At 39.7% G+C, this 27,980-nt stretch overlaps 1 protein-coding gene across 1 annotated transcript in view; it reads right to left on the bottom strand.

Moving 5' to 3' along the window:
* GPC3 (glypican 3) overlaps positions 1 to 27,980 on the bottom strand; it is a 444,823-nt gene that overhangs the window by 198,056 nt on the left and 218,787 nt on the right. Inside the window, exon 3 of the mRNA XM_027092440.1 lies at positions 18,907 to 19,601. Coding sequence (XP_026948241.1) covers positions 18,907 to 19,601 — 695 coding nt within the window. The remainder of the gene's footprint in view (positions 1 to 18,906; positions 19,602 to 27,980) is intronic.

The raw sequence follows: 27,980 nt of genomic DNA, 5'->3' as shown, positions 1-27,980 counted from the left end.
AAATCAACAAAATCAAAAGCTGGTTCTGTGGAAAAAAATCAACAATATGGATAAACCTTTAGTTAGGCTGACAAAGAGAAAAAAAGAGTCAAATTACTATATCAGGAATGAAAGAGGGGATATTACTACCAGTCTTACATAAATAAGATGGGTGTTAAGGGATTACTAAGAAAAATTGTATGTCAACAAGTTACATAACATAGATGAAATGGACAAATTCCTACAATGACAAAACTAGCAAAACTGACTCAAGAAGAAATAGAAAATCTGAAGAAACATAAAAAATAAAGACACTGAATTAGCAATGTGAATCTTCCCACAAAGAAAAGCCCCGGACCAGATGGCCTTACTGGCAAATTCTTCTGAACATTTAAAGAATAATTAATGCCAATCCTTATAAAACTCTTCAAAAAAACAGAAGAGGAGGGAACACATCTCAACTCATTCTATGAGGCTAGTATTACCCTAATACCAAAACCAGACAAAGACTACAAGAAAACTACAGACCGACATTGCTTATGAAGATAAATACCAAAATCCTCAACAAAATACTAGCAAACAGAATCCAGCAATAAATGAAAAGGATCATACATCATAACCAAGTGAGATTTGTCCCAGGAATGCAAGGGTGGTTTAACATCTAGTAATTAGTGTAATTATTATTATTATCACTATATTATAATTATTATATTAATAGAATAAAAGACACATACACATTAGATGCAGAAGAGGAATTTGATAAAAACCAACAGGACTTGATAATAAAAACAACAAATAAACTAGGAATACAAGGGAACTTCCTCAACCTAATAAAGGTCATTTATGAAAAACTCACAGCTAACACTATACTTAATGGGGAAAGACTGAAGGCTTTTTCTCTAAGATTAATAAAAAGAGAGAGATGTTCATTCTTGCCATTTCTGTTCAACATGGCACTGGAGGTTCAACCCATACATTTATGGTCAACTGACTTCTGACAAAGGTGACAAGACCATTCAATGGGAAAAAATAGTGTTTTCAACAAATGGAGCTGGGACAACTGGATATCCACATGCCAAAGAATGAAGCTATACCCCTACTCACACCGAATACAGAAAATTAACTCAAAATGGATCATAGACCTATATGTAAGAGCAAAGTCTATAAAATTCTTAGAAGAAACCATAGGTGTAAATCTTCATCACTTTGGATTAGGCAATGATTACTTAGATATGCCAAACACACAAAAATAGATAAATTGGACTTCATCAAAATTATAAGCTTTTATGTCTTAAAGGATATTATTAGGAAAGTGAAAAGATATCCCACAGCATGGGAGTAACTGTTGGTGAGGACATGGAGAAATTAGAACACTCACACATTGCTGGAGGGAAAGCAAAATGACTCAGTTGCTTTGGAAAACAGTTTGGCAGTTCCTCAAAAGGTTAAACATAGAGTTACTATATGACCTGAAATTCTACTCCTAAGTATATTCCCAAGAGAAAGGAAAACATATATCCACACAAAGACTCATGCATGAAGGTTCACAGCAGCGCTATGCATAATAGCCAAGAAGTGGAACCAACTCAAATGTCCATCAACTGCTAACAGATAAACAAAATGTGGTAGATTTATACAATGGAGTATTATTGAAGCATAAAAAGGGAAGAAATAGTGAAACATGCTACAATATGGATGAACCTTGAAAACATTATGTTAAGTGAAAGAAGCCAGACATAAAAGGCCATAGATTGTATGATTCCATTGATATGAAATGTCTACAACAAGTAAATCCATAGAGACAGAAAGTAGAACAGCGGTTTCCAGGGGTGGGGCCTGGGATGGGGGTGTGGGGAGGGAGAATGGGGAATGACAACTAATTGGTACAGTTTCTTTTGGAAAGATAAAACTGTTCTAATATTGACTTTTGGTGATGGTCGCACAACTCCATGAATATACTAAAACCCACTGAATTGTACACTTTAAATGGGTAAATTGGTAAACGTATTCTATATGAATTACATCTCAATAAAGCTTTTTTTAAAGAGAAGTAATGATGTGGAGTTTACCACTAACCCAGTGGGAACAAGGATTTCGACTGGAAATTAAACTGATTTAAAAATAAAAGATGCTCCAGACAATGAGCTATTATTTAGCACTAAAATGAAATGAGCTCTCAAGCCATGAAACGATATGCAACCACTTGAAATGCATATTGCTGAGTGAAAGAAGACAATCTGAAAAGGCTACATGCTGTATGATTCCAAACATATGACATTCTGAAAAAGGCAAAACTATGGAGACAGTAAAAATAACAGTGGTTGCTAGAAGTTTGGAGCGGGGGTGGGGCAGGAGGGAGGGATAAATAAGCATGCACGAGGATTTTTAGGGCAGTGAAACTATTGTGTATGATGCTGCAATGGATACAATACGATACATGCAATAGCTACTTGGCACTACACATTTATCAAAACGAACAGAATGTATAACACCAAGAGTGAACCCTGATATAAAGGATGGACTTTGGGTGATGATGATACACATCAATGTAGGCGCATCTATTATAACAGATGTACCACTCTGGTGCAGGATGTTGATAGTGGGGGGTGGCGCTTGTGGGTGTTGGGGGAGCAGGAGGTATATGGGAAATCTCGGTACTTTCTGCTCAGTTTTCCTGTGAACCTAAAAGTGCTCTAAAATAGTCTTTTTTTATTTTAAAGCAAAAACAAAAAAAATTAAAATGCACTGTTTCTTACACTTCTGATTTTGTGGGTAGCGATTCATGCTGTCTATACTTTTGATGGCTCCTCACTACCCCAGGAGGGACTCCATTCCCCTTTAGCTTGATTTAAGAGAAAAATTAAACCCCTACCCTGGGTAAGACATTGTATACTAGAGGTGAGAAGAGAATGGTGGTCTCACACCCTAAAACTGATGCTTGATTTAAGAAATGGCAGGTAAGTCAAAGTTGATACATACTGTACTTTTTAAATTTTAATTTAATTTTAATTTTTTTGTGTGTTTTTAAAAAATTTTTGCACTTTTTTTAAATCTAGAATTTGTGACTTATTTGTCTTGTGCTACCATGAGTGGGACAATGATTATATTAGTAAATACTGTAGATGATGTGTGCCAAGAAAAAATCATTTTCAAATGGTTTGATTCACTTCCCAGGTTCCTTTTACTCTCCTAACACTCCCTTCACTTCCTCCCCTACTGTTTTCTTCCTTTCCCTACATCAAAAGAAATACTGATAACCCAAATCCCCCAAATCAGAAAGGTAGTTGCCATTTATTACAAAGTGGGGGAAGAGACTCTGAGTAGGTAGGATGGATAAGAATGGACAAGAAAATTTAGGGATTTCATAAATGGATAATATCTAAAACAAGAGGATATCATTAAATCATCCCCAAAATATGTAATCGATATCTATTCATTTTTATACCAACCTAAATTTAATCATCATTTAACAGTGGTACCCAGCAAAAGCAATTTAGCATTATACTGTACAATACATACTCCAAACAAAGGAGCCATAAACACAGTTTGAATCCTCCTCTACTCCCAAGGATTTCAGCACTAAACCCGAGCAAAAAATCCCCATTGGGAATCTAGATATATCACACTGCCCTTTATCCATGAGTCTTCTGTGAAGATCAGTCTGAGTAGCTAGAAAGCTTCCATGTTCAACTTGGTCTGCCTGGCTGGGAATCAACTCACCTCAACATCTGGAGGAACATGATTGATAGTCCTGGTTATTAGTGGCGAGAGCTGGGCAAACGGAAGCAGAGGCCTGCAGCCATACAGGCTGAATAAACCTGTTCAAAAATGCACCAAGCTCTGAATGGAAAGACTAGTAGGAACTTCAAGTCCACAGGAGAAATGTGGAGTATCTGGACAAGCAGCCTCACCATAAAGAGCTATCCTAGTGTTAGGAAAAGAATCCAGAAATTCTGCTGCAACCCAACTGGTTTTGTCTCTTGAAACAGCTTCCTGATATTTGTGCTGCCAGCTTCTGTCATAGGGTTTTTGTCACAGGAGCTCAGTAAATATTTATCAATGATGGTGCTGCTAATGAGAGGACCCCAAAGATGAACACCCCCATGTGGGGGAAGACAGGAAGAAAAGGTCACTTTGTCCCACAGCATATGGAATCTATCATGTTACGTGTCAGATTTTATAGTGCTACTACATGCTAGGCATTACTGCTAATTTTCATAGCAGTTCTAAGAGGTTGGCGTTTTCATCCCCATTTTATAGATGACACAATTAAGGTTCAGGGAGATTATACACTATGCCCACGGTCACTGAGATAAGGAATGACTGAGCAGAGATTCACATCATAACTCCTGAAGCCCATGTTCCTTCTACTACATCACACAACCTTTTCTTACCCTGCTCCTTGCAATACCAAGCTGACCCATTCCTGGGCAGGGTATTGACTCGGCTTTCCATCTTGAAAGTTTTGCTCTTCAAAATCTCTATGGTGCTATTAAAAATGAATGCTGCAATTTATTATTCCTGCTATCTTGAAGAGTCTTTGGTCAATGATAACCAGAGCTGAGACAATTCTGAATGGGGCTTTTCACAGCAGAGCAGTTTGAGTCATGCATTAATTTTTTTTTTAAATCAATGGATTACAGATTCAGAAGAAATGGTGGGGGAGGAAACAGACGTTAAAACTTGATAAACACAGATGTGTCAGGGAAACGTTTCCACCAGTGTGTATTCTTTCACCCTCTGTGATGTGGGGCTTGTTAGTATCCTTTTCATAGTGGAAGGAAATATAACATGCATCCTATAGCTTCTATCTGTCAAGTTTGATTATGCCAATTTATCACAATTACTGCTTTATTTTTAATCAGAGTAAGGGCACTAATTTAGTTTCCTGCTCTTTTGTCCAGAGTACTTTATGTCTAGAAAACTCGTGAAGAGACTGTTCAAGGGTAATTTAAAATGTTCATAATTTTTTAAAAGCAATCTGCTAGAAGGTTGCCACAGTCAAGAAACCCATTCATTTTACATTAAGAATTGTTAAGGGGGGCTTCCCTGGTGGCGAAGTGGTTAAGGATCTGCCTGCCAATGCAGGGGACACGGGTTCGAGACATGGTCCGGGAAGATCCCACATGCCGCGGAGCAACTAAGCCAGGGCGCCACAACTACTGAGCCTGCGTTCTAGAGCCCGTGAGCCACAACTACTGAGCCCGCGTGCCACAACTGCTGAAGCCCGTGCACCTAGAGCCTGTGCTCCGCAACAAGAGAAGCCACTGCAATGAGAAGCCCGCGCGCCGCAACGAAGAGTAGCCCCCGCTCACCACACTAGAGAAAGCCCACGCACAGCAATGAAGACCCAACGCAGCCAAAAATAAATTAAATAAATTAAAAATTTTTAAAAAGAATTGTTGGGCTTCCCTGGTGGTGCAGTGGTTGAGAGTCCGCCTGATGATTCAGGGGACACGGGTTCGTGCCCCGGTCTGGGAAGATCCCACGTGCCACGGAGCGGCTGGGCCCGTGAGCCATGGCCGCTGAGCCTGCGCGTCCGGAGCCTGTGCTCCGCAATGCGAGAGGCCACAACAGTGAGAGGCCCACATACCGCCAAAAAAAAAAAAAAAAAAAAAAAAGAATTGTTAAGGGGAATGGGACAGTTGAGTAAATCAGAAACTCAGTTAACTATGGAACTCCTTTCCCTGTTTGGAAAGAGATCGTTACAGGGTTTTATGCATAATAAGAAAGCCACAGAGCTTGGTATTTCAGTGTTCTTTGGATTTCTGATCTGAAAGGGGGAAAACTTAAGTGCCATATACCTTTTAAAGTATCTTTTAAACCTAAGCTTAACAAAAAGAGATTTGTTTTGAAAAAAAAAAGTAAATGGAATAGACCCTGATCCTAGGGGAAGCCTGAGCTCTAAACAGATTTAGAAAAATCTCATTAGGATTAATATGGAAAAGTGGAGAATAAAAGGTAAGTCTACTGGAAGTTTCCATGCTGTTCTCAAGGCCACATATAGGAAACAGGATGAATGATAACAGAGAGCAGGCAGGAATGAAAGAGCCTTAGCAATTCCCTGGCTCCACATTCTACCTCATTTCTATTAACTAAGTCGGCTTGTGTCCAACTGCAGAGGGAGCCAGGCTCCACTCACACACTCTAAGGCCGGGTGTGGCCTTGGGCAAGAGATGACCCTCAAGCCCCTGCGGTAGAAAGCGGCTGAGGTAGCCTTGTAGCTGATACCTACTTCCAAGTCTCTCTGCCTCAGCCCTTTAACCTGGAAAATGGTACTAATGATAATTCTTCCTTCCTTATCAGGACTGTCAGAAACATTAAATGAGTTAATCCATGTAAAGGGCTTAGAACTGTGTGTGGCACATAGCAAGTGCTTAATAAATAATCACTTTCGTCGTCATTCTCTTCCTCATTGTACAGATTAAGTTGCTTTTCCAAGGCCACTATCCTGCGGTAGCACAAGGCAGAGACCCTATGTCAATATTCTGATTCCTGGACTGATGTTATTTCCACTGTACGATGCACAGCAGGTGATTTCAAAGGCACCGAAAGGTCCCTCATACATTTCCCCCTACAACTGTGTCACTGTGACTGAGATCTCCATCCTCGATAACCCTTTTGAAGAGTTTTCTGGTGATATAAAATTTTGTTAAGTGAAGTGAGTTTGCCTCAGGAGAGGGAACATATTAGAGACCTAGCAGAAGCAGAAATGGACTCCCTGTGATGACTAAACCATGATCAAACACCATCATTTTAAACCGAACGCAGGGTCTGAATGAACAAGACACTGAGCAAGGTATAATTTTGAAGGGGAGGGAGAAGATATAGGCTTGGAAGACAGGTTAGTCAGAGGTGGAGGCCAGGCAGCTGGAAAAAAAAGGGCAAAAGTCTTTTAAGAGAGTTTAGAGGACTTCCTTCACAAACTCTATGCTCTTGGGTTTCATCTCATGAACCTGAGCCTTGAACTTAGATCTGATTATTCATAATTTTCTAGAAGCATAAGAGCAACCTGCACCCAGAACTCAGAGATTGTATATGCTGACAAGGTGATTTCCGTGCCACATCAATTTCTCCTTCAGCTCCACTTCACGAGATTTCATGATAAAAATAATTCACAGCATAGGCTTCAGTTAGAAAAAGAAGGGTTCATCTATTAACTCTACAAGAATACCAAGAACGGCTTTTAAAAATCATACATATAATTTTTTTATTTGGAAAAAAAAAGACATCACATCATTAACTTCAAGCAGTCCTTGGGTTGCGTATTTTATGAGGTTTATTTGTACTGCATATCTGTGATGGGCTCTATTTGTGGTTGAAAGTACAAACATACTGATTACAATCACTCTTTCCCACATTTAGGAACAAAATTAATTATCTGCAAAAAGCAGAAGGCTCAGATAGACTCTCAGTCAGTAAATGATAATAGACAGCAGCCAAATATAATGACTCCGTCTCCTACTTTATCTGTTTTAGGCATTCTGAGTGGAATGAAAAAAGGAAAAATTAATTCACTTTCTGAATGTTCTTCAGAGAGGATTTGAATTTGGGTAATAAGAAGTCAGTATCAACCCTTCCCCACCTCCCATGCCCCCATATAAAATACGAAAGCAGCCTTGCTGGTATGCTCTTCCCAAAGGGACATTTTTTTTTGCCTTCTAACTTCCCGTACTACTTTTATTTGTTTTATTTTATATAGTAATTTATTGGAATGAGGTATATTTTTGGATGTATACAATTCACCCGTTTCAAGTGTACAATTTAATGGTTTTTACTAAGTTGACCAAGTTGTGCCATGATCATGACAAACCAGTTTTGCAACATTTTCATCTCCCCAGTAAGATCCCTCATGCCCATTCCAGCACTGTTTTTGAGAAGTCTGATGCATTTTGAAGCCCAATCCCCAAAGGGACATTTTCAAAGGACATTAAGAAGTCTGTACCTTCACCAAAACAAAGGTTACTTGTACTACCCTATTAACAGTCCCCCCAATGAGGAAAGGAATGGCAAACAGTGAGACCTAGAACAGTACCCAGTACCAGGACTCAGAAAGTTGTGTCTGCTGGTGATGATGAAAGTTTGTGTTTTATCTTACAAAGGCTGTAACACGCTGGAAGAAATCTGCCCCAGATTCTCTCATCTTGGCCTTTTGTGAAATTCTTCATTACAGCAAATATTCTAATGACCCCCTCCCTGGAAGAAATTACTGTACTACAGTGTGACTTCATTTAAAAATGCTTCTGTGAGCTGGGATGAAGTGAGAGAGTAGCATGCACATACATACACTACCAAATGTAAAATGGATGGCTAGTGGGAAGCAGCCGCATAGCACAGGGAGATCAGCTCGGTGCTTTGTGACCACCTAGAGGGGTGGCATAGGGAGGGTGGGAGGGAGACGCAAGAGGGAGAGGATATGGGGATATATGTATACGTATAGCTGATTCATTTTGTTGTTCAGCAGAAACACAACACTGTAAAGCAATTATACTCCAATAAAGATGTGGGGGAAAAAAGAAACTAAAATACAAAAACAAACATCTGTGATGTTCAAAATATGTGCTCAAGTTTTAGTGTGGGGTTAGGGTTAGGACTGCCTTTTAAGAAACGGGCCAGGGCTTCCCTGGTGGCGCAGTGATTGAGAGACCGCCTGCCGATGCAGGGGACACGGGTTCGTGCCCCGGTCCGGGAAGATCCCACATGCCGCGGAGGGGCTGGGCCCGTGAGCCATGGCCGCTGAGCCTGCGCGTCCGGAGCCTGTGCTCCGCAATGAGAGAGGCCACAACAGTTAGAGGCCCGCGTACCGCAAAAAAAAAAAAAAAAAAAAAGAAACGGGCCAAGTAGAAAACATTTTCTGCCAGAGGCCTGAGCAAGACAGCAAAATGCAGAGAGGCCTAAGAGGTGAGTGAGCCAAGGCCACTGTGGCGCTATCGTGAGTGAAGGATGTAGCACTACAGTTGCCAAGAGTAACCTTATTCCGAGTGGGTAGAAAGGAATCAGAGGAATCACACTGTATACATGACTCCATGTTTTCGGAGGCGTTTTAGGTTTTGCAATAAAAAACAAAGCAAGTATTCGGGGGCTTTTCTGCCCTCACCAGATAGAAGGCTGCTTTCCCTCTGCTCTGATTCCCTGGCCACTCAACATTAGAAAGGCATTTTGGACTTCTTCATTCTCGTCTTGGGAGCACAAGGATTCTCGGAATATCAGGTCATGGGGAAGGCCTTCCTGGACTTCTGCCCACTTGGATGAATATTCCTGACTTTCTAACCTTTCTGAATATACTCTGAGCACAAATCAGTCCTCCACGACACTCCCAACAGACATGGATAAGCATCTGCTTACTACTCTGGGCTTATCACTTGCTTCATCTTAGAACTGCAGTAAAACAGAAAACTATCTGACAAGCTACTTAGCAATACAAGACTCCCAACCCCAGAGTCTGAACAAGCAAGAAAGGAAACCATAGCTTGGGGACCAAAAGAGAGAGCAATAGGTAGTAGCTGGAGGCCCAAAGTAGCGGAGTTTACTCCCAACCAGAGGCAACTAGTCAAGTGCCCCTTTTATACTTTTTAAAGTATTTTCTGAAGAGCTGAGAAAACTGCCACCGTTCTGTCTTTGGATGTGCCTTCTGCTACCCTCCAACAGGTGGGACACAGCCCAGCCTTTTGACCAACCAGTCGGGGCTGAGCTAAGTGTCTTTCACTAACTTCTTACTTTCTTGCCTGATCCTCCCAAAGCATCATGAACTTGCGAGGCTTCTGCAGCCATCCAAGGTTGGGGAAATCACATGTTGCCAGACAATTTTCCGTGGGTCTCTTGTGTTTCTGCATGTCTTATAAACAGAGACACTTTACCCCCCAGACTGTCTTTATCAAGTATCTTTGGATAGTGAATAGTCTTGGAAGACAGTGATAGGGTCGCCCTTCAGAGAAAAGAATGGGCACTCTTACTACCTATTATAAAAGATGTGAGTTCCCTAAGCTCAAGGCTGCTCTCTTGTAATGCAACTCACTGTGTGTGGAGGAGTCATCTGGTCGTCTTTGCCTTTCTCCGTGGGAATTGGGGCTTGGGGAACTGGCACAAATGCTGATACTCTGCCTACTGCTATCGCTGTGAGAAGTAAACTGTCCTGCATCTCTGAGCCAGGAATCTCCCGTCTTTATCCAGCATCCATGAAACTGTGGCCAGGTAACTTGTTGGTTTGCAATTAGGGTAAGAATCTCAGATGTTTCACAGGTCTTGAGGACATTTTCCTGCCACATCGGTCCAGAGACCACAGAAAGGAGGAAAAACTTCTTTCTAAAGATTCACAACGAATAATCACGCTGACACTCTTGCCAAGGGAAAGGCAAGGAATTCCAGATTTATGAGGAACCCATCTGACTCCCTAATATGACCCTTAATATATATAATTTCAGGATGAAGCATGATAAAAAGCTTCCTTTGTGTGACCACTGTTTGAAACCTGTCCTAAACTTAACATTTAGTGCCTGAAAGTGATGCCAATTTTTTCATTTGTATTCTCATCATTAAGTAGGTAATCTATGTTTTAAAACTATATATTTTCCCCATGGGAATCACTAAAGTTATTTTTTTTTGTCAACGAAAAAAAACATGGCAGCCTGTAAACATTTTTGTCTTTCCAGAAATGGACCTCATGCAAATAAAGTTGCCTACCACAGTTCCAGATGCTGACCTGCAGACAGTAATTAGGTAGTTAGCCATTTACTTGTTTTTATCACTTTGAAATCACTTGGTACTGAAAACAGCTTGTAAGAATTCAGACAAGGTATCTATCTCTATAGGAGACTAAAAAATGAAAGTCCAAAGTGATAGCATGAGGAGAAAAACACTGACATTCTGACACCTGAGAAATAACCACAGCCTTCAAAAGCAGAGAGGAAGATAGGGCTAATCTTGGAAATTCTGATGAGTTACAGTCACTCACAAAGACAGCAAAATATAAGAATTTGATAGAGTGAATTATTATTGAGGATCAACAGAGAATCTTCCCCAGATCTTCCTAGCACACATAAATAAATATTGATTTCACTGAAGATATCTTCAGAAATTCTACCAAAGGAAATGGATGTAGCCACTATGGAGAACAGTATGGAGGTTCCTTAAAAAACTACAACTAGAACTACCATACGACCCAGCAACCCCACTACTGGGCATATACCCTGAGAAAACCATAATTCAAAAAGAGTCATGTACCAAAAGGTTCATTGCAGCTCTATTTACAATAGCCAGGAGATGGAAGCAACCTAAGTGTCCATCAACAGATGAATGGATAAAGAAGATGTGGCACATATATACAATGGAATATTACTCAGCCATAAAAAGAAATGAAATTGAGTTATTTGTAGTGAGGTGGATGGACCTAGAGTCTGTCATACAGAGTGAAGTAAGTCAGAAAGAGAAAGACAAATACCGTATGCTAACACACATATATGGAATCTAAGGAAAAAAAAAAGGTCATGAAGCACCTAGGGGTAAGACGGGAATAAAGACAGAGACCTACTAGAGAATGGACTTGAGGATACGGGGCGGGGGGGGGGGGAAGGGTAAGCTGGGACAAAGTGAGAGAGTGGCATGGACATATATACACTACCAAATGTAAAACAGATAGCTAGTGGGAAGCAGCCGCATGGCACAGGGAGATCAGCTCGGTGCTTTGTGACCACCTAGAGGGGTGGGATAGGGAGGGTGGGAGGGAGGGAGATGCAAGAGGGAAGAGATATGGGGACATATGTATATGTATAACTGATTCACTTTGTTATAAAGCAGAAACTACCACACCATTGTAAAGCAATTATACTCCAATAAAGATGTTAAAAAAAAAAAGAATATGTTAGGTTCTTAGTAGGCAATGTTACTACTAAGGAAACTCCATAATGGAGACCTGGACGTACTAAGGTCCAGAATCAAAGGCAAATGCATTAAAAACTATCTGTTGGTCCAACAGGCAGATTACAAGCATTGCAACTGGAAGAAAACCTATACCTCACCACTGGCACGGTGCACAGAGATTCTAGGCAAAGTCATTTTACTGTGTGACTGGGTCTTCCATCACCTACATAAACATTCCTTCTTCCCCTAGAAACTACTCTGTGCCTTTAAGTGTTATGAAGACAAAAAATCTCATGCTTTTTAGTACTTCATTGGGAAATACTACAGCAAAAGTCTCCAAGGAGGGAGAATGAACTCAAAAACTGATTGTGAAGCTGGAAAAACAGTAGAGGGTAGTACAGGATATTAAATAAGATAATAAAGACCCACTTAGCCTATGTTCAAGGAATGAAGATTCTGGTGAAAAGAGAGTGGAACTCTTTGAAAGAGCAATATGGACTAATTATGAAAAGCATGAGCTTTGGGGTCAGACAGATCCAGCTTTGAATCCTAGCTCCGCTACCTACCGGCCAAGTGATCCCTGAGGACAGCAACAGTCAGGGTCATCTTTCCAGCCACTTCTTGTGCCCCTGGTGTCTATCAGTGGTTCCACAATTAGATGCTCACTAAATGTTCCCTGAAATGAATCCTATTTCGGATAGTGCTGAAATGAATATCACAATGAGGAAAGAAAGGGAGAAACAGTGACGGTAGAAAAGGTTGCAATTTTGCACAACATTCAATGAAGCCTACGACAAGTCAAGATAATGAAATTATGGGAGAGGAAGCACTAATGCCGTGAAGTTCTGAGATGAATCAATAAAGAACACGAGTACAAATGGAAACATGAAAGTGCAAACAGCCACGCGAGGATATGTGAGCAATTACTTTGGGGGGGATTGTAAAGAAAATAAATGAAATCACAGAAAGTTTTGGGAAACTTTCTGGAAAAGCAATAAACATCCAATATGCTGATTATTACTCATTTAATCAATGGATCTGAAATGTACAATGGCTATGCATATAATCCACATATAGGGATATAGTAATTACAATCAAAGTAGTTTCAGAATAAGAATAATTGCATTTTAAAAAGAAGGTTGTAGCATTCAACAATTTGTGTGGCGTAACAACAATGTTGAAAGTATATGTATTGAAAACTGTACATATTTGTATTTGCCTCAAGGTATAAGATATGGAATTCAATAACATGCTGATAAATTTAACAATGATACCCTCAGATATTACCCCTATGATACCCAAATACTATTCTTTTAAAATAAATTTATTTATTTTATTTATTTACTTTTTGGCTGCATTGGGTCTTCTTTGCTGCGCATGGGCTTTCTCTAGTTGCAGCGAGAGGGGGGCTACTCTTCATTGCAGCGCGTGGGCTTCTCATTGTGGTGGTTTCTCTTGTTGCGGAGCACGGGTTCTAGGCATGCAGGCTTCAGTAGTTGTGGTGTGCGGGCTCAGTAGTTGTGGCACATGGGCTTAGTTGCTCTGCGGCATGTGGGATCTTCCTGGACCAGGGCTCAAACCCGTGTCCCCTGCCTTGGCAGGTGGATTCTTAACCACTGAGCCACCAGGGAAGTCCCCCAAATACTATTAAAGACCTACTCAGTACTCACTTGGGGCCATGATGCTTAACCTAGTTCACAAATGTAGATGAAGAATCAAGATGGATCTATTTACAGTCCCATAATTAATACTTTCTTGAACTTTTCAGTAAAAATTTTCTTTCTTTCCCTTCCTCTCCCCTCTCCTCTCTCGCTCTCTCTCTCACGCTCACACACACACATACACACTCATACACACTCACACATTTTCACATACTTGCTATTTTTATTCATGCCTTTGGATTAGAATAACATTAAACATCTTGGCACTTAAAAACAAGTTTAAGAAAATCTCATTATCTATTTGGCACTTAGAAAACTGCTGTAGAAAGAGTACTGCACTGGGGCTTAGTGAGTACCTGCCATGTGCCTCGAACTCTGCCAGGTACTTTGAACCTATCATTTCACTGAATCCCCACATATCAACCCCATTTGACAGATGAAGAGTCCACGGTCACAGCTTTGCCATTAACTGTCATTCACTTTTAACCTCTGGGCCTTACCTTGTCTACTAAACAAGGTGGCTGGAGTTGCTTCCAAGGAAGTATCAGAATCAAATGGAGTACTCTGTAAGTGACAAATTCTCTGGCCTCTCCACAGACCTACAGTATCAGAATCCTCGGGGGGAGGGGGGGAGGCTCCAGGAATCTGTTTAACAAGTTCCCTAGATGATTGTGGTGATGAGCCGAGTATGAGAACATGCTTACCGCCTCCAGGAGCACCCTAACCTTTGCCTGCACGCCTTCACTTGGTAGCCTGAAGAACTGAAGACCATCTTGTGGAAAACTAAAACACTAATAGGCCATAAGTGTCCATCATCGGATGAATGGATGAAGAAGATGTGGCACATATATACAATGGAATATTAGCCATAAAAGGAAATGAAATTGAGCTATTTGTAATGAGGTGGATGGACCTAGAGTCTGTCATACAGAGTGAAGTAAGTCAGAAAGAGAAAGACAAATACCGTATGCTAACACATATGTATGGAATCTATGAAAAAAAATGTCATGAAGAACCTAGGGGCAAGACGGGAATAAAGATGCAGACCTACTAGAGAATGGACTTGAGGATACGGGGAGGGGGAAGGGTAAGCTGGGACAAAGTGAGAGAGTGGCATGGACATATATACACTACCAAATGTAAAATAGATAGCTAGTGGGAAGCAGCCACATAGCACAGGGAGATCAGCTCAGTGCTTTGTGACCACCTAGAGGGGTGGGATAGGGAGGATGGGAGGGAGGGAGATGCAGGAGGGACGAGATATGGGAACATGTGTTTATGTATAACTGATACACTTTGTTGTAAAGCAGAAACTAACACACCATTGTAAAGCTATTATACTCCAATAAAGATGTAAAAAAAAAGTATCTGAAAAAAAATTAACAGTGCCCCACTCATTTAGATAAGACCAAAATGTCCTTTATGATCTGGGGTAGATGGTAGCCACCAAAAGAGCTGAGCAAAGTCCCTGCATGGCAGACCTCATGGCATGGCTTATAGCTAGCTAAAAAGACTGTCCCAAACAGAGCTCTGGAAGAGCCTAGTTTCGAAGAGGTCTCTCACCACAACTTAACCTCAAGCAGGACTAACTGGCAGGCTCTTACACTTTATCACAACAGGAAGGTGAAGGTGCTACAGCAGAATCTCATTAATGCTTTAGTTTTCAATCAGCTTTGGCTTTGGGGCATTCTGTGGTTTTGTTAGCAGGAATAGAGTTCTGCAGTCCACCCAGCCCTCACTTCCCCTCAGCCCCCATAGATGGCCCAGCCCCCTTCTGGCCCATACAGAGTATAGCTGGATCACACCTGGCCAATAATTCCCCACCCACACCATTTGGTATATATTACTTAGAGCTGGCGATCATAAAACAGTAACAAGGCAGAGTTTACATATGCTTTCTGTTCTAGTTTAGGCATTCCCCGGGGAAGGCAGGCTTCACACTTTCATCACCAGCTGGGAGCTGGGAGCTGGGAGCTGGGAGCTGGGAGCAGTCAGGCCCTTAATGGCCAAAACAGAAAGGGACTGCATCACTGAGCGCCTCTTGACAGCCAAGGCCTTTCTTCCTGAATGATAATGACATGAAATGTACTCCCTGTGTGTGTGCGCGTGTGCACACACACAAACGGGCACATGTGCACCTAAAATGTAGCAGGTTTGGCATCCCAAAATAGCTATTCAATTTAAGTTCATGATGTCTTTGCAAAATCCTTATGGAGCTTTTAGAGCGAAAGTCTGGGAGGGGGCGTGGTGGGAAGAATGCTAGATTGTCGCAGCAGAAGACCTTGGACTCTACTTCTGGCTCTTCCACTAATTATATAACTTTGGGCAAGACTCCCTGAACTTTTACTTCATTTGTAAATCAGTGGAACTAGACTGATTTCTTATGGCCTTTCTAACATTCACATTATAGTGAGATGTTCACTGTGGTGAAATTTATTCAGGTACATGTCTGTCTGTCAATGAAGCTAAACTGACGTTTTAAAGACTTAAGAACTATGTCTTGGGTAACCGAGTACCCAGTACCTGGCAAAGTGCCACGAACAGAGCAGATGCTTAATAAATGTTTACTAAACAAACCTTCATGTCTAGAGCCTGATCAAAATAGTGGGACTTAATCCCTTACCAGCTCCCCACCCTATTTTTCTGTGTTTAAAAGCACCAGAGGAGAATACATGTTTTCAAGACGTTGCTGTCAAGTGACCAATATCAGAGGCAAACTTTAAAGACTCCCATACCCTGTCTTTAATGTTATCTCCTTATTTTTCCTCTTATTGAAGGCATTTCCACACCCCTGGCACTCTGGCTTTGTGTCTGACACATAGTGGGCCCTCAATCAATTTCAGGTGAATGAACATATGAATGCACTGACTTTCCTTTTTTCTAGTTCTGTGAGATTTACTTTTGTGTGTGTGTGTGTGTGTGGTACGCGGGCCTCTCACTGTTGTGGCCTCTCCCCTTGCGGAGCACAGGCTCTGGACGCGCAGGCTCAGCGGCCATGGCTCATGGGCCCAGCCGATCCACGGCATGTGGGATCTTCCCAGACCGGGGCACGAACCTGTGTCCCCTGCATCGGCAGGCGGACTCTCAACCACTGTGCCACCGGGGAAGCCCGAGATTTACTTTTGTATAAGGCCCTAGAATCTGGCCTTCAATTAGAAAGCAATCAAAGGAATAATTAGCCACTGAAGAACACTATCGTTAGGACATTTCTGTTCATTTTACTATAAAATATTTTCTCAGCAGATGTGTTTTAAACAGCTAACATTGTGAATGGGGCAATCAGAGCAGTTCCGTAAGTAGCCATCCTGTGGGTTGCATCATTTTTGTCCTCCTTTCTAGTTTAATTCACCAAAGAAACCAGTTACCCCTATCGTTTTGTACTTCCAGAGTTTAAAGACAGGGCTAAATGGCCCAATCTGCCCTCCACATTCTGGGTAAGCAATGGTTTGGAGTACACAGTAGTTGCAACGCTATAGAAGATAAGAGCACGAATCGCGCAAGGTAACAAGCCAGGGTTGGAATCCCAGCTCCGCCACCTCTGTTTAACTACCTTTGACGTTTGGGCAACATATTTAAGCCCTCTAAGCTTCATTTACTCCTGTGTAAAATGGGGATAATATTATATTAGGACCTATCCCATGGATTACTAAGAAATAATATTACGTAAACTGGCCAGCAGAGCACCTCAAACGTGGTAGGAGCTCAACAAGGGTAGTGTATTATACTATTCTGCCACGTCCTTCTACAAAGCTGGGAACGTTCAGGAATCAGTCACCATCACCTTAGTGAGGTCTGGCTGGTAGCTCTTGGCTGTATGTTCTGCTCTGTATTGAAAAGTGTGTGCATTCTGTGGTTCTGAACGTGTGCACCCTGGCTTAGCAGGTACAACGTAACTAACATTGTCTGACTGAAACCAATCAAGCTTCTGCCTCACAAAACTGTCCCACCCCCATCAAAGATCCTATCAGCCTTACACTGATACAAATCAAGGCTGCAAAAACAACTGTTGGAAAACATGAACGTTTTGCCTCACCTGTGTTCTTGTGTAGGTTTAGTTAGTGGGGTCTAGCTGGGTCTCCTATGTTTAAAGTCACTACTCAAAATGCAACTCAAAACTACAACGAGGTAGCACCTCACACCAGTCAGAATGACCATGCATTAAAAACTCTACAAATAACAAATGCCAAAGAGAGTGTGGAGAAAAGGGAACCCCCCTACACTGTTGTTGGGAATGTAAGTTGGTGCAGCCACTATGGAAAACAGTATGGAGGTTCCTTACAAAAACTAAAAGTAGAGCTACCATATGACCCAGCAATCTCAATCCTGGGCATACATCCGGAAAAAAACTATAACTCAAAAAGATACATGCACCCCTATGTTCATGGCAGCACTATTTATAATAAGCAAGACATGGAAACAACCTAAATGTCCATCAGCAGATGAATGGATAAAGAAGATGTGGTATATACATACAATGGAATATCACTCAGCCGAAAAGAAGAATGAAATAATGCCATTCGCAGCAACATGGATGGACCTAGAGATTATCATACTAGTTAAGTCAGACAGAGAAAGACAAATGCCATATGATATCACTTATATGTGGAACCTAAAATATGACACAAATGAACTTATTTACGCAACAGAAACAGACTCACAGACATAGAGAACAGACTTGTGGTTGCCAAGGGGGAGGGAAGGATTGGGAGTTTGGGATTAGCAGATGCAAACTATTATACATATGTACAACTGAATCACTTTGCTGTATACCAGAAACTAACACAACATTGTAAACAACTGTACTTCGATAAAATAAATTTAAAAAATAAAGTCACTACTCAAAATAGTAATATGATATATATGATTAAGAGCACAAGAGTGAAATCAGAATCAAAGAAAGTGGTGATAACCTAATTAAAGGGAGACCTGATCAACTTCTGAATCACTGAGCTTCAGTTTCCTCATTTACAAAATGGAGATAACAGCTCCTACCTCACAGGGTTGTCATGAAGGTTGTGATAACCAACAACAGTGGTAATAATAGCTAATAATTACTGAAGAATTACCATGTACCAGGCACATGCTAAGTGCTTTAACACGTTATTCCCTATGAAGAAGATATTCTTTCGATCCCTATTTTATGAATCAGCAATATGAGACTCATACAGATAAAATGATTCACCCAAGGTCCCACAGCAAGAAAGTGGGTGAAGCTAAAATTCAAAGGCAGGCATTAGGACTCCATAACCTGTGGACTTAATGTGCTGCCTAGCTTTGTGAGGTCATTCAGTCCCTCTATCATCCCTGCCCACTTTTTTTCTCACTTCTCTCCATCAGCACCTGCCACTGGCCAGGCTGCCCTACCCCCAGTAGAATCCAATTCCTCTGAAAACTGTAGAATGGTACTCACAGTGGTGGTCAGTTTTCCTCCATTCTTCTGGACATACTGGATGGAATCATGGATCGTAGAAAAGAGACCAAGCAGTACATTCTCCATGTCATAGATTCTGTACATGCCATTCACCAGTTCTTCCAGAGACAGAATGTATTCTCTCCAGTACTTGTCAATCTCCACCACACCTGCCATACAGCCTTGCATAACCACATTGCAGTAGCCACCACACGGCTTAACCATCATCAGTCCCTGGCAGTAAGAGCAGTACCACATCCTGGTGAGCATTCGGCCACAGTCCTTACTGAACTTCAGGTGATCAGTTGTGTTGATCACTTCAATTCCGAGATTCAGGGCCTGGAGGAAGATCCTAGTGACTTGCAGTGACTTGGAAACCTGGGTCATAATAAGCTTGGGGAAATTCCCAAATACTTTCAGGTCACGCCTTGCCCCTCGGAGGCATTCATTGATGTCTAAGGTGGACTCCGGCAGGCCTGGGTTCATTAGCTGGGTATAGATGACTGGAAACAGGCTGTCAAACAATTCATTGACCATGTCATCCACGTTGATGTCAGAACCCAGGATGTAGAGAGATACATCAGTGAAAAATTCACCCACAAACTCAAAAGCTTGTGGGGTCAGGCTTGGGTAGTTGTTCTTGAACATGGCATTGGTGTAGTTCTTGGCATGGCGAACAACGATTTCAAAGGCCTCTGTAAAATACGAGATAAAGAAATGCCCACAAATTAAAGCATGAAAATCCAGTGTGTAATTGACTTTGAGATTTCTCTATTGCTGTGGTGATTAAGGTCCCATTTGCCTTAAATAATTGACTCATGTTTACTTCTGGCATTGCCTCTACTCCTGCAGCTGTTTGTTCCTATAAATCAATTTTCCTTTCTGAACATGCAGTCCAAACCCTGATGTGCACGTAGATTCTTAAGCACACAAATTATATTTCAAATGACAAAAGCCAGGATTCAGTTAACATTCTGGTCTCTCATAAAAATATTGATTAAAAATTGGCTAAATGAGAAGTTCTTTCTCTTTCTCACATTGAGTTATTCAGTTAAAAAGAAACTGTATTTCAAGACATTTCATTTTTAGACAGAGATAAATATTTGACAACAAACCATATACTATATAAACTCACATAACAATTTAAGCCTGTTCATCCCTGGAGGAAAGGCAAGTTCTTAGCCAAGAATAAAAGCTATCACAAACTTCATCATGTAGGTAGATTTTCTCTAGATAACTTTAAAGGGAGCTATCTGACAGATTGACAGACCTGAAAGTGGAATTTATCCCCGAAACGGGTATCTGGATGGAGAAAAACAACACATGCACTTATCTATACGTTCGATACTGAAAATAACACCGCTGGTATTTGCAAGCTGAACATCTGGAAGGATAACTGCTAAGCTTCCTTGGTAAGTTCGGCTTCCACATGGCTTGGAAACCTTATCTACTCTACAGAGACTACGGGTTCAGGATTACATCTGCTGCCCCTACCCCTTGGCATAAGGCCTGATCAGTGTCATTGGTTTGAGAGAGAAAGTAATAATGTCACCATCCCGTTTTCTCCAAACTGAAGCACTGCAGACACAATTTATCCCAAATAACCAGAGTCCCACATTTATATGAGAGAAAGCAAAAACTGCAATAATAGATTTTTCAAAGAAATAAGGCATAGTTTAAGAACAAACAAAAACAACCAAGTTTCCCAAGACATTTAAAATTAACTTAGTAGTTTCTTTCCTTTCCTTCCAAAGCACAAAGGTCCATGACAGATGTACCCCAAATGATGCTATTTCATGAGCCTTGAAAAATCAAATTATTACCACTTTCATACTACTAGACAGACTGCATTCCAACAGCTCCTTGGGATCACTTAGCCAAACATCTCAGTCATCTGTGGCAGAAGTGAGCTCTAGGTTGTACCACCACCATCTGCCCCAGATCCCTCACAAGGTAGAACGCGCTTGCTAGATTCTTCCCTTGGGCTTATGACGTGCCCAGGAATGTTGAGCAGATGCCAGAGCAATTCTACTGGGTTTCCAAGCCCACTTGAGAAAGTTAATCTTCATTTTCATCAATTGCTAAATGTTCATTTGTTACTTTTATTTTGTTTAGAACGTTAAGCAATTCTTAGAAAGTTTATCTATCTTAAAACAATCTCTCCCTAACTCCACACGCTACTTTATTTTCAATCCTTGAATCTAAAGATTGAATGAAGCCAAGAGATTGTCTGACCCAATACAAAGGACCAGTCAATTAATTATTTAAAATCATCAGAAATTTGGAGATTAAAAACTATTCATTCATTTTAATTTCAGCTACCAATCATTTATTATATACTAGACCCCGTGCTAAGTACTAGGGGTATGTAAGTGCTAGGTAGATGGAGATAAATAATACACCTTCCTTGTCTTTAAAGTACTCCCAAGCTATATGGTTTAGCATTTATAAAGCATTTCCAAGTTTATTACGAGATCTACTTTTTACAACAATCTTCTAAGTTCGGTATTGCGATCCCCATTTTATAGGTGATGAAACTGAGGCTCAGCAGCATTTAAGCACTTTCCAGGGTCACACAACTGCAAAGTAGAAGTAGTCAACTCAGACTAGTGTCTCCCGGCAACGGTTTCACTCTAGTTGCCCTCAGCTCTATAGCCAACACACACATCCTCAAAAATCTTTGAAAGTCAAGCTCATTTTTAGGCTCATTATTTTCCCATTGGCTTCTCCTCTCCAAATGGAAATGTACTGGAAGAAATTGCAGTCCAAAGACCAACAAAGCAGAGTTACACTTTCACCTTTGTCTTGGGACAGCACGAATTCAGAGAAGAAAGACTGCTGCTGAGATGCTACCCTGTGGATCTCAATCATCTAAGCTACCCTAAAGTTAAGTCTCTACAAGGCAAATTTCATCTCTAGCACAGTGCATTTGTTCTCTAATGTGCAAGATATATGACAGTGAAATTCCATAGACTGTACTGCCATAACTTTTTTCTTAAGTTTCTGTTACTAGCACTGCTGGATCAATAGAAAAAGAAAATTACAAAAGATCATGAACTCTTCTCCAGAAAGAATAACAACACGTATTGCAGAGGGAAAGGGCTAGGGGTTCATATGCTCACATGTGCTTCCTGCTCCAACTTTCACAGCTCAGAATCCACTTAGCACATCTCTGGGTTTTGCCCAACCCCCTTACTTTTGTATCATGGGACAACAGACCAAACCATAACCGCTCAAGCAAAGGCTCCTTGGGGATTTATAGGAACCAACACTAGGTGAAAAGTGATGCTCAGCTTGAGGTTGGCAACTTGAGGTTTCATGAAATGCAGCCAAGGGCTAGAATGGGCCAGGAAGTTCAGTCGATTGATTTTTTTTTTTTTTGGTCAGATAATAATGTACGCTTAAGCTAGGGGAGGTTTTCCTCTGTCTCTTTCCTGGGAAAAAGTCAAGCATTATATCCAGGAAAAGTCGGAACAATGTAAAATCAGAGATGTTACGAAAAATTTGGCACCAAACAGAAAATAGTCTATTTTTAACAATATATAGAAAGATATATGATACAGATAAATAGATCTAATAAATTAATACACATCCAAATATAGCAAGGTTTCTAGATTTATCGTTGCCCCCAACACTATTCTGGTCACCTCTATTTGGACACACTCTACTGTTATCAACTTCCTTCTTAAATTATGGTGCTCAAAAAGGGACACAACTCTCCAATATGGTTTGATATGTAAAGTGTGCAATCAGGCTGTCACCTCTCTTTAAATGGTTCAGTAAGTTCTCCCCCATCCCAACCCAGGACATATATCCTATAACCGTAGCAAAATGACTGTCCTTAGTACTTGGTGCTGATGTTTCTTTACCCAGACCTAGACATAAAGAAATGTGTTTTCATGGGCCTTTTCAGTAAAAGACTGGATTTTTTTTTAAAAGGAGAGTCTACTTGTAGTTGGAAGACAGAAATAAATGAACCACCGAGTTCCCTTCAAGCCCTTAAGAATAAAACAGTCCTGATAAAGGCAGGTTACTTTTTGCAAGGTAGTTTTTCCAGCATTGTAAGAATGGCAAATACTTTATAAGAACTTTTTAAATTCCTAGGATAAATGACACACAATGGGTTGGACTCCAGTCTTTGCTTTCAAGCACAGGTACCTTAATGGAAGAAGAAAACTGACATTTACGTGATACCTGCAAAGTATATGCCAGGATCTGTAATGAACTTGCTCACATATGTCCTCTCATTTAAATTTAACATAAACATATGTATTTGGATTTATTTTTATTTGGTGAGGAAACTGAGGCTCAGACAGGTTAAGTGACTCATACAAGATAATATCTCTAGTTAAATGCCACAGACTGAATTTAAGTGTAGGTCACTCTAACACCAATACCCTTGCTAATTCCACAACATGCTCCAGCCTTGAAAACTGGACATTGGGAGACTTCTGGTCTTGGCTACAACATGTAAAGAGCTTGGAAATTATCATTCCCATTCTCAACAACAAGATAATAGCTGAACCAACTGAAAATCAATGATTCTTCTTAGACCCGTCAGGGAATTAAGGTCACAGGGCAAACTGCTACCCTGAAATCTGGAAAGAGAGGCAAATACAGAGAATCACAGCTGAGATCTGCTGGATCTCAGACACCTGCAGCAGACGCCACTGAAGCTATAAACTAGTCTAAACCCTTAAATGGTAGTTCTGACAAACTGATAGAGGCTGAATGTGAACTAGCCTGAGAGTTGAAAATTCCTGGGTCCTCAGTTTTATGGGTCCCCCACATTCCCATGGGATTTACCTCAAGAAAACACACAAAGTTCTCATGGTTAAGATCTAAGAAAAATCTCCTTGTTTTTTCTGGCAGGGGTAGGGGGAAAGTAATAATTTAGAAATACACCATGAGCATTCTTCATAACAAATGCCTGTTCTCCAATGGACACAACTTTACCAAAGCCTAATATACCTAGAAGAGGGGCAATTAGACAACTCCAGTCCCTTCTAGCCTTCCTGTAACACCTAAAGGGAAAGAAAAAAAGGCCGAGAAGAACTTATGAGGGTTACAGCTCATGGACTTAAGTCTACTAACAGACTGATTAATCGTAATATTATAGGCCACTTTCACTACCCCCATACCTTTCCACCAGAAAGACACAGATCCTATTTAAGAAGGAGTTCTTAGAGAAACCCACCAAAAAGAGGTGAGAAAAAAATAAACAAAGACACTAGAGGAAACTAAAGCCTCTAGCATCTATAGATACAGCAAACAATAAATAGCCTAACTCCTAGTCACATTAACATAAAACTTCACACTAAACGTCTAATCACCTCAGCTCCTATTACCCAATATATCATATTCTGCTTTTAACAAACAATTACAAGCCATGAAAAAAGGCAAAAGAACAGTCTGAAGAAACAAAGCAATTATCATAACCACACTCAGATATGGCACAGATTTTGGAAATATCAGACAGGGAATTTAAAATAACTATTATTAATATATAAAGGACTCTAATGGAATAAGTGGACAATATACAAGAACATATGGATACTGTAAATACAGAGATAGAAATGCTAAGAAATATCGAAAGGAAATGCTAGCAATCAAAAACACAAACAGAAATGAAGTATGCTTTTCATGGGCTTATCAGCATACTTGAAACAAACAAGGTAAGAACCAGTGATCTTAAAGAAATATCAGTAGAAACTTCTCAAACCACAATAGGAAGATTAAAAAAAAAAGAACAAACAAACAAACAAAACACAGAAAAGAGTATCCAAGAACTGTGGGACAAATTCAAAAGGTGTATAATATGTGTAATTGCAATTCCAGAAAGAGAAGAGAGAGAGAAGAGAGCAAAAGAAATATTTGAGAGAATGATGCCCAAAATTTCACAAAATTCATGATAGATAACATCCACAGGTCCAAGAAGCTCGGAGAATAACAAGCAGGTTGAATACCAAAATACCTACTCTTAGGCATATCATATACAAACTGTAGAAAACCAAAGACAAAGAGAAAATCTTCTAAGAAGCCAGAGGAAGAAAAAAACCATCTTATCTATAGAGGAACAAGGATAAGAATTACATTGAACATGTCATCAGAAATCATGCAAGGAAGAAGAGAGTAAATGAAATATTTTGCGTTGAAAGAAAAAAAAAAGACCTAGAATTCTATTTCTAGCAAAATTATCATCAAAAAGGAAAAGAGAAAGTCTTTCTCATACAAACAAGAATGGAAGAAATTTGTCACCAGTAGACCTGGTTTGCAAAAAAAAAAATGTTAAAATATGTTTTTCAGGAAAAGTATATAAGCTAGAAAATCAGATCTACATGAAGAAAAGAAGAGCATCAGAGAAGGAATATATAAAGGTAAAATAAAACCTTTTCTTTTTTAAAAAATTGATTTAATATATAACTTTGTTCAAAGTAATAACAGCAATAATGTGTTGGTGATTATAGCATATGGATAAGTAAAATGAATATTATAAGGTACCTGAACTACCAGTGAAACAATCTAGTGTAATTTGAATTTCAAAAAGAAGCATATGCTAAGAGGAATGGAATCATACATAAATGTTCAGTTAAAGCCACAGAAGACAGGAAAAGAGAGGAAGATTAAAAGTAACCAAAACAAAGAATATGTGCAATAAAGAGAAAGCAGTTATAAACATTATGAATATTAATCCAATTACATCACTAATCACTTTAAATGTGAATAGTTTAAATATACAAAGTAAAAGATAGAGACTATCAGAGTAAAGATAAAAATAAGACCCAACTATAGATTGTCTACAGGTAGCACATCTTAAATATAAAGATACAGATAAAGGGATGAAGAAAGACTTATCATGCTAGCACTAAGTAGAACAAAAACTGGAATAGCCAAATTAATTTCAGACTAAGCACACTTTGGAAGAAGGAATATTATCAGGAATAAAAAAAAGGGTGTTACAAAATGTTGAAGGGGTCAATTCTCCAAAAAGACATAATCCTTATATGTACAAACCCACAATTACAGTTGGAGACGTCAACACCCCTCTATCAGTAACTAATAAATCCATCAGGCAGAAAGTTAGCAAGGGCATAGTTGAACCAAATAGCATCATCAATCAACTAGATCTAATTGACATGTATAGGATAATTCGTTCATCAACAGCAGAATGTACATTCTTCTCAAGCTCACTTGGAACATTCACCAAGATAGACCATATACTTGGCCATAAAATACACCTTAAAAAATTTAAAAGCACAGAAATCATAAAAAGAACGTTCTTAGACCATAATGAATTTAAATTGCAAGTCAATACCAGAAAGATAACAAGACAATATCCAATCATTTGCAAATTAAACAACACATTTCTACACAACGCATGGGACAAAAAAGAAGTCTTAAGAGAAATTTAAAAATATTTTTAACTAAATGAAAATGACCATACAACTTACTGAAATTGGTGTGATGTAGCAAAAGCAGTGCTTAGATGGAAATTTGTAGCACTGAATGCTTATATTAGAAAAGAAAAAAAAGATCTCAAATCAATAATTTAAGATTTCACCAAATGAAACTAGAGAATTAACAGCAATATAAAACTAAAGCAAGCAGAAGAAAAAAATAATAAAAAATTAGAGCAGGGCTTCCCTGGTGGCGCAGTGGTTGAGAGTCCGCCTGCCAATGCAGGGGACGCGGGTTCGTGCCCCGGTCCGGGAAGATCCCACATGCCGCGGAGCGGCTGGACCCGTGAGCCATGGCCGCTGAGCCTGTACGTCCGGAGCCTGTGCTCCGCAACAGGAGAGGCCACAACAGTGAGAGGCCCGTGTACCAAAAAAAAAAAAAAAAAAAAAAAAAAAAAAAAAAAAAAAAAAAAAAAATTAGAGCAGAATTCAGTGAAACTGAAAACAAAAATCAAGAGAGAAATCCATGAAACAAAAAGCTAGTTCTTTGAAAAGATAAATAAAATTTAAAAATACCTAGCCAGGCTAATCAAGAAAAAAAACGATAAGACACAATTTAGTAACATGAGAAATGAAAGAGGGTCATTATTAATGATCATATGGATATTAAAAGGATAATACATGAATATTATGAACAACTATATGCACCAAAACTTGATTAAATTGATAAAATGCACCACCAATTCCTTAAAAGACAAAAACTATCAAAACTTACACAATGACAAACAGGTAATCTGAATTATCCTGTATTTATCAAAGAAACTGAATAATTAATTAATAAACTTCCAAAAGGAATGCAGGTCCAGATGGTTTCACAGGTGAATTCTTTCAAACATTTAAGGAAGAAAGAAGACCAATTCTCTACAATCTCTTCCAGAAAATAGAAGCGGAGAGAACATTTCCTAACTCATTCTATGAGGCCATCGTTACCCTAATACCAAAACCAGATAAAGGCATTACAAGAAAGGAAAGCTACAGACCAAGATCTCTCATAAATATAAATGCAAAAATCCACAACAATATATTAGTGAATCAAATACAACAATGTATAAAAAGACTCATACACCACGACCCAGTGGGTTTTATTCCAGATATGCAAGTCTGGTTCAACCTTCAAAAATCAGGTAATGTAATCCATCATATTAATGGGCTATAAAGAAGAAAAATCAAATGATCATATCAATTGGTACAGAAAAAGCATTTGCCAAAACCCAACACCATTCATGATAAAAACTCTCAGCAAACTAGGAATGGGGGGAACTTTCTCCACTTGATAAAGTATATCCACAAGAAACTTACAGCTAATATCATACTTAATGGTGAGAAACTAGAGGCTTGCTCCTTAACCTAAGATTGGGGAACAAGGCAAGGATGTCCCTCTCAGCACTTCTTTTTAACATTGTACTTCAAGTCCTACCTAATGCAATAAGACAAGATAAGGAAATGAAAGGTACACAGATTGGGAAGGAAAAAAATAAACTGCCTTTGTTCACAAATGACATGATTGCCTATATAGATTGTTACAAAGAATTGATATAAAACTCTCCTTGAACTAATAAGCGCATATAGCAAGGTTGCAGAATACAAAGTTAATATACAAATTCTATACATCAACAA

This window comes from Aethalodelphis obliquidens, unplaced genomic scaffold (genome assembly GCF_003676395.1).
Source record: "Aethalodelphis obliquidens isolate GAN/ISIS:26980383/991018 unplaced genomic scaffold, ASM367639v1 scaffold78, whole genome shotgun sequence".
Lineage (NCBI taxonomy): Eukaryota > Metazoa > Chordata > Mammalia > Artiodactyla > Delphinidae > Aethalodelphis > Aethalodelphis obliquidens.
This window is presented reverse-complemented; position numbering and strand designations above follow the sequence as displayed.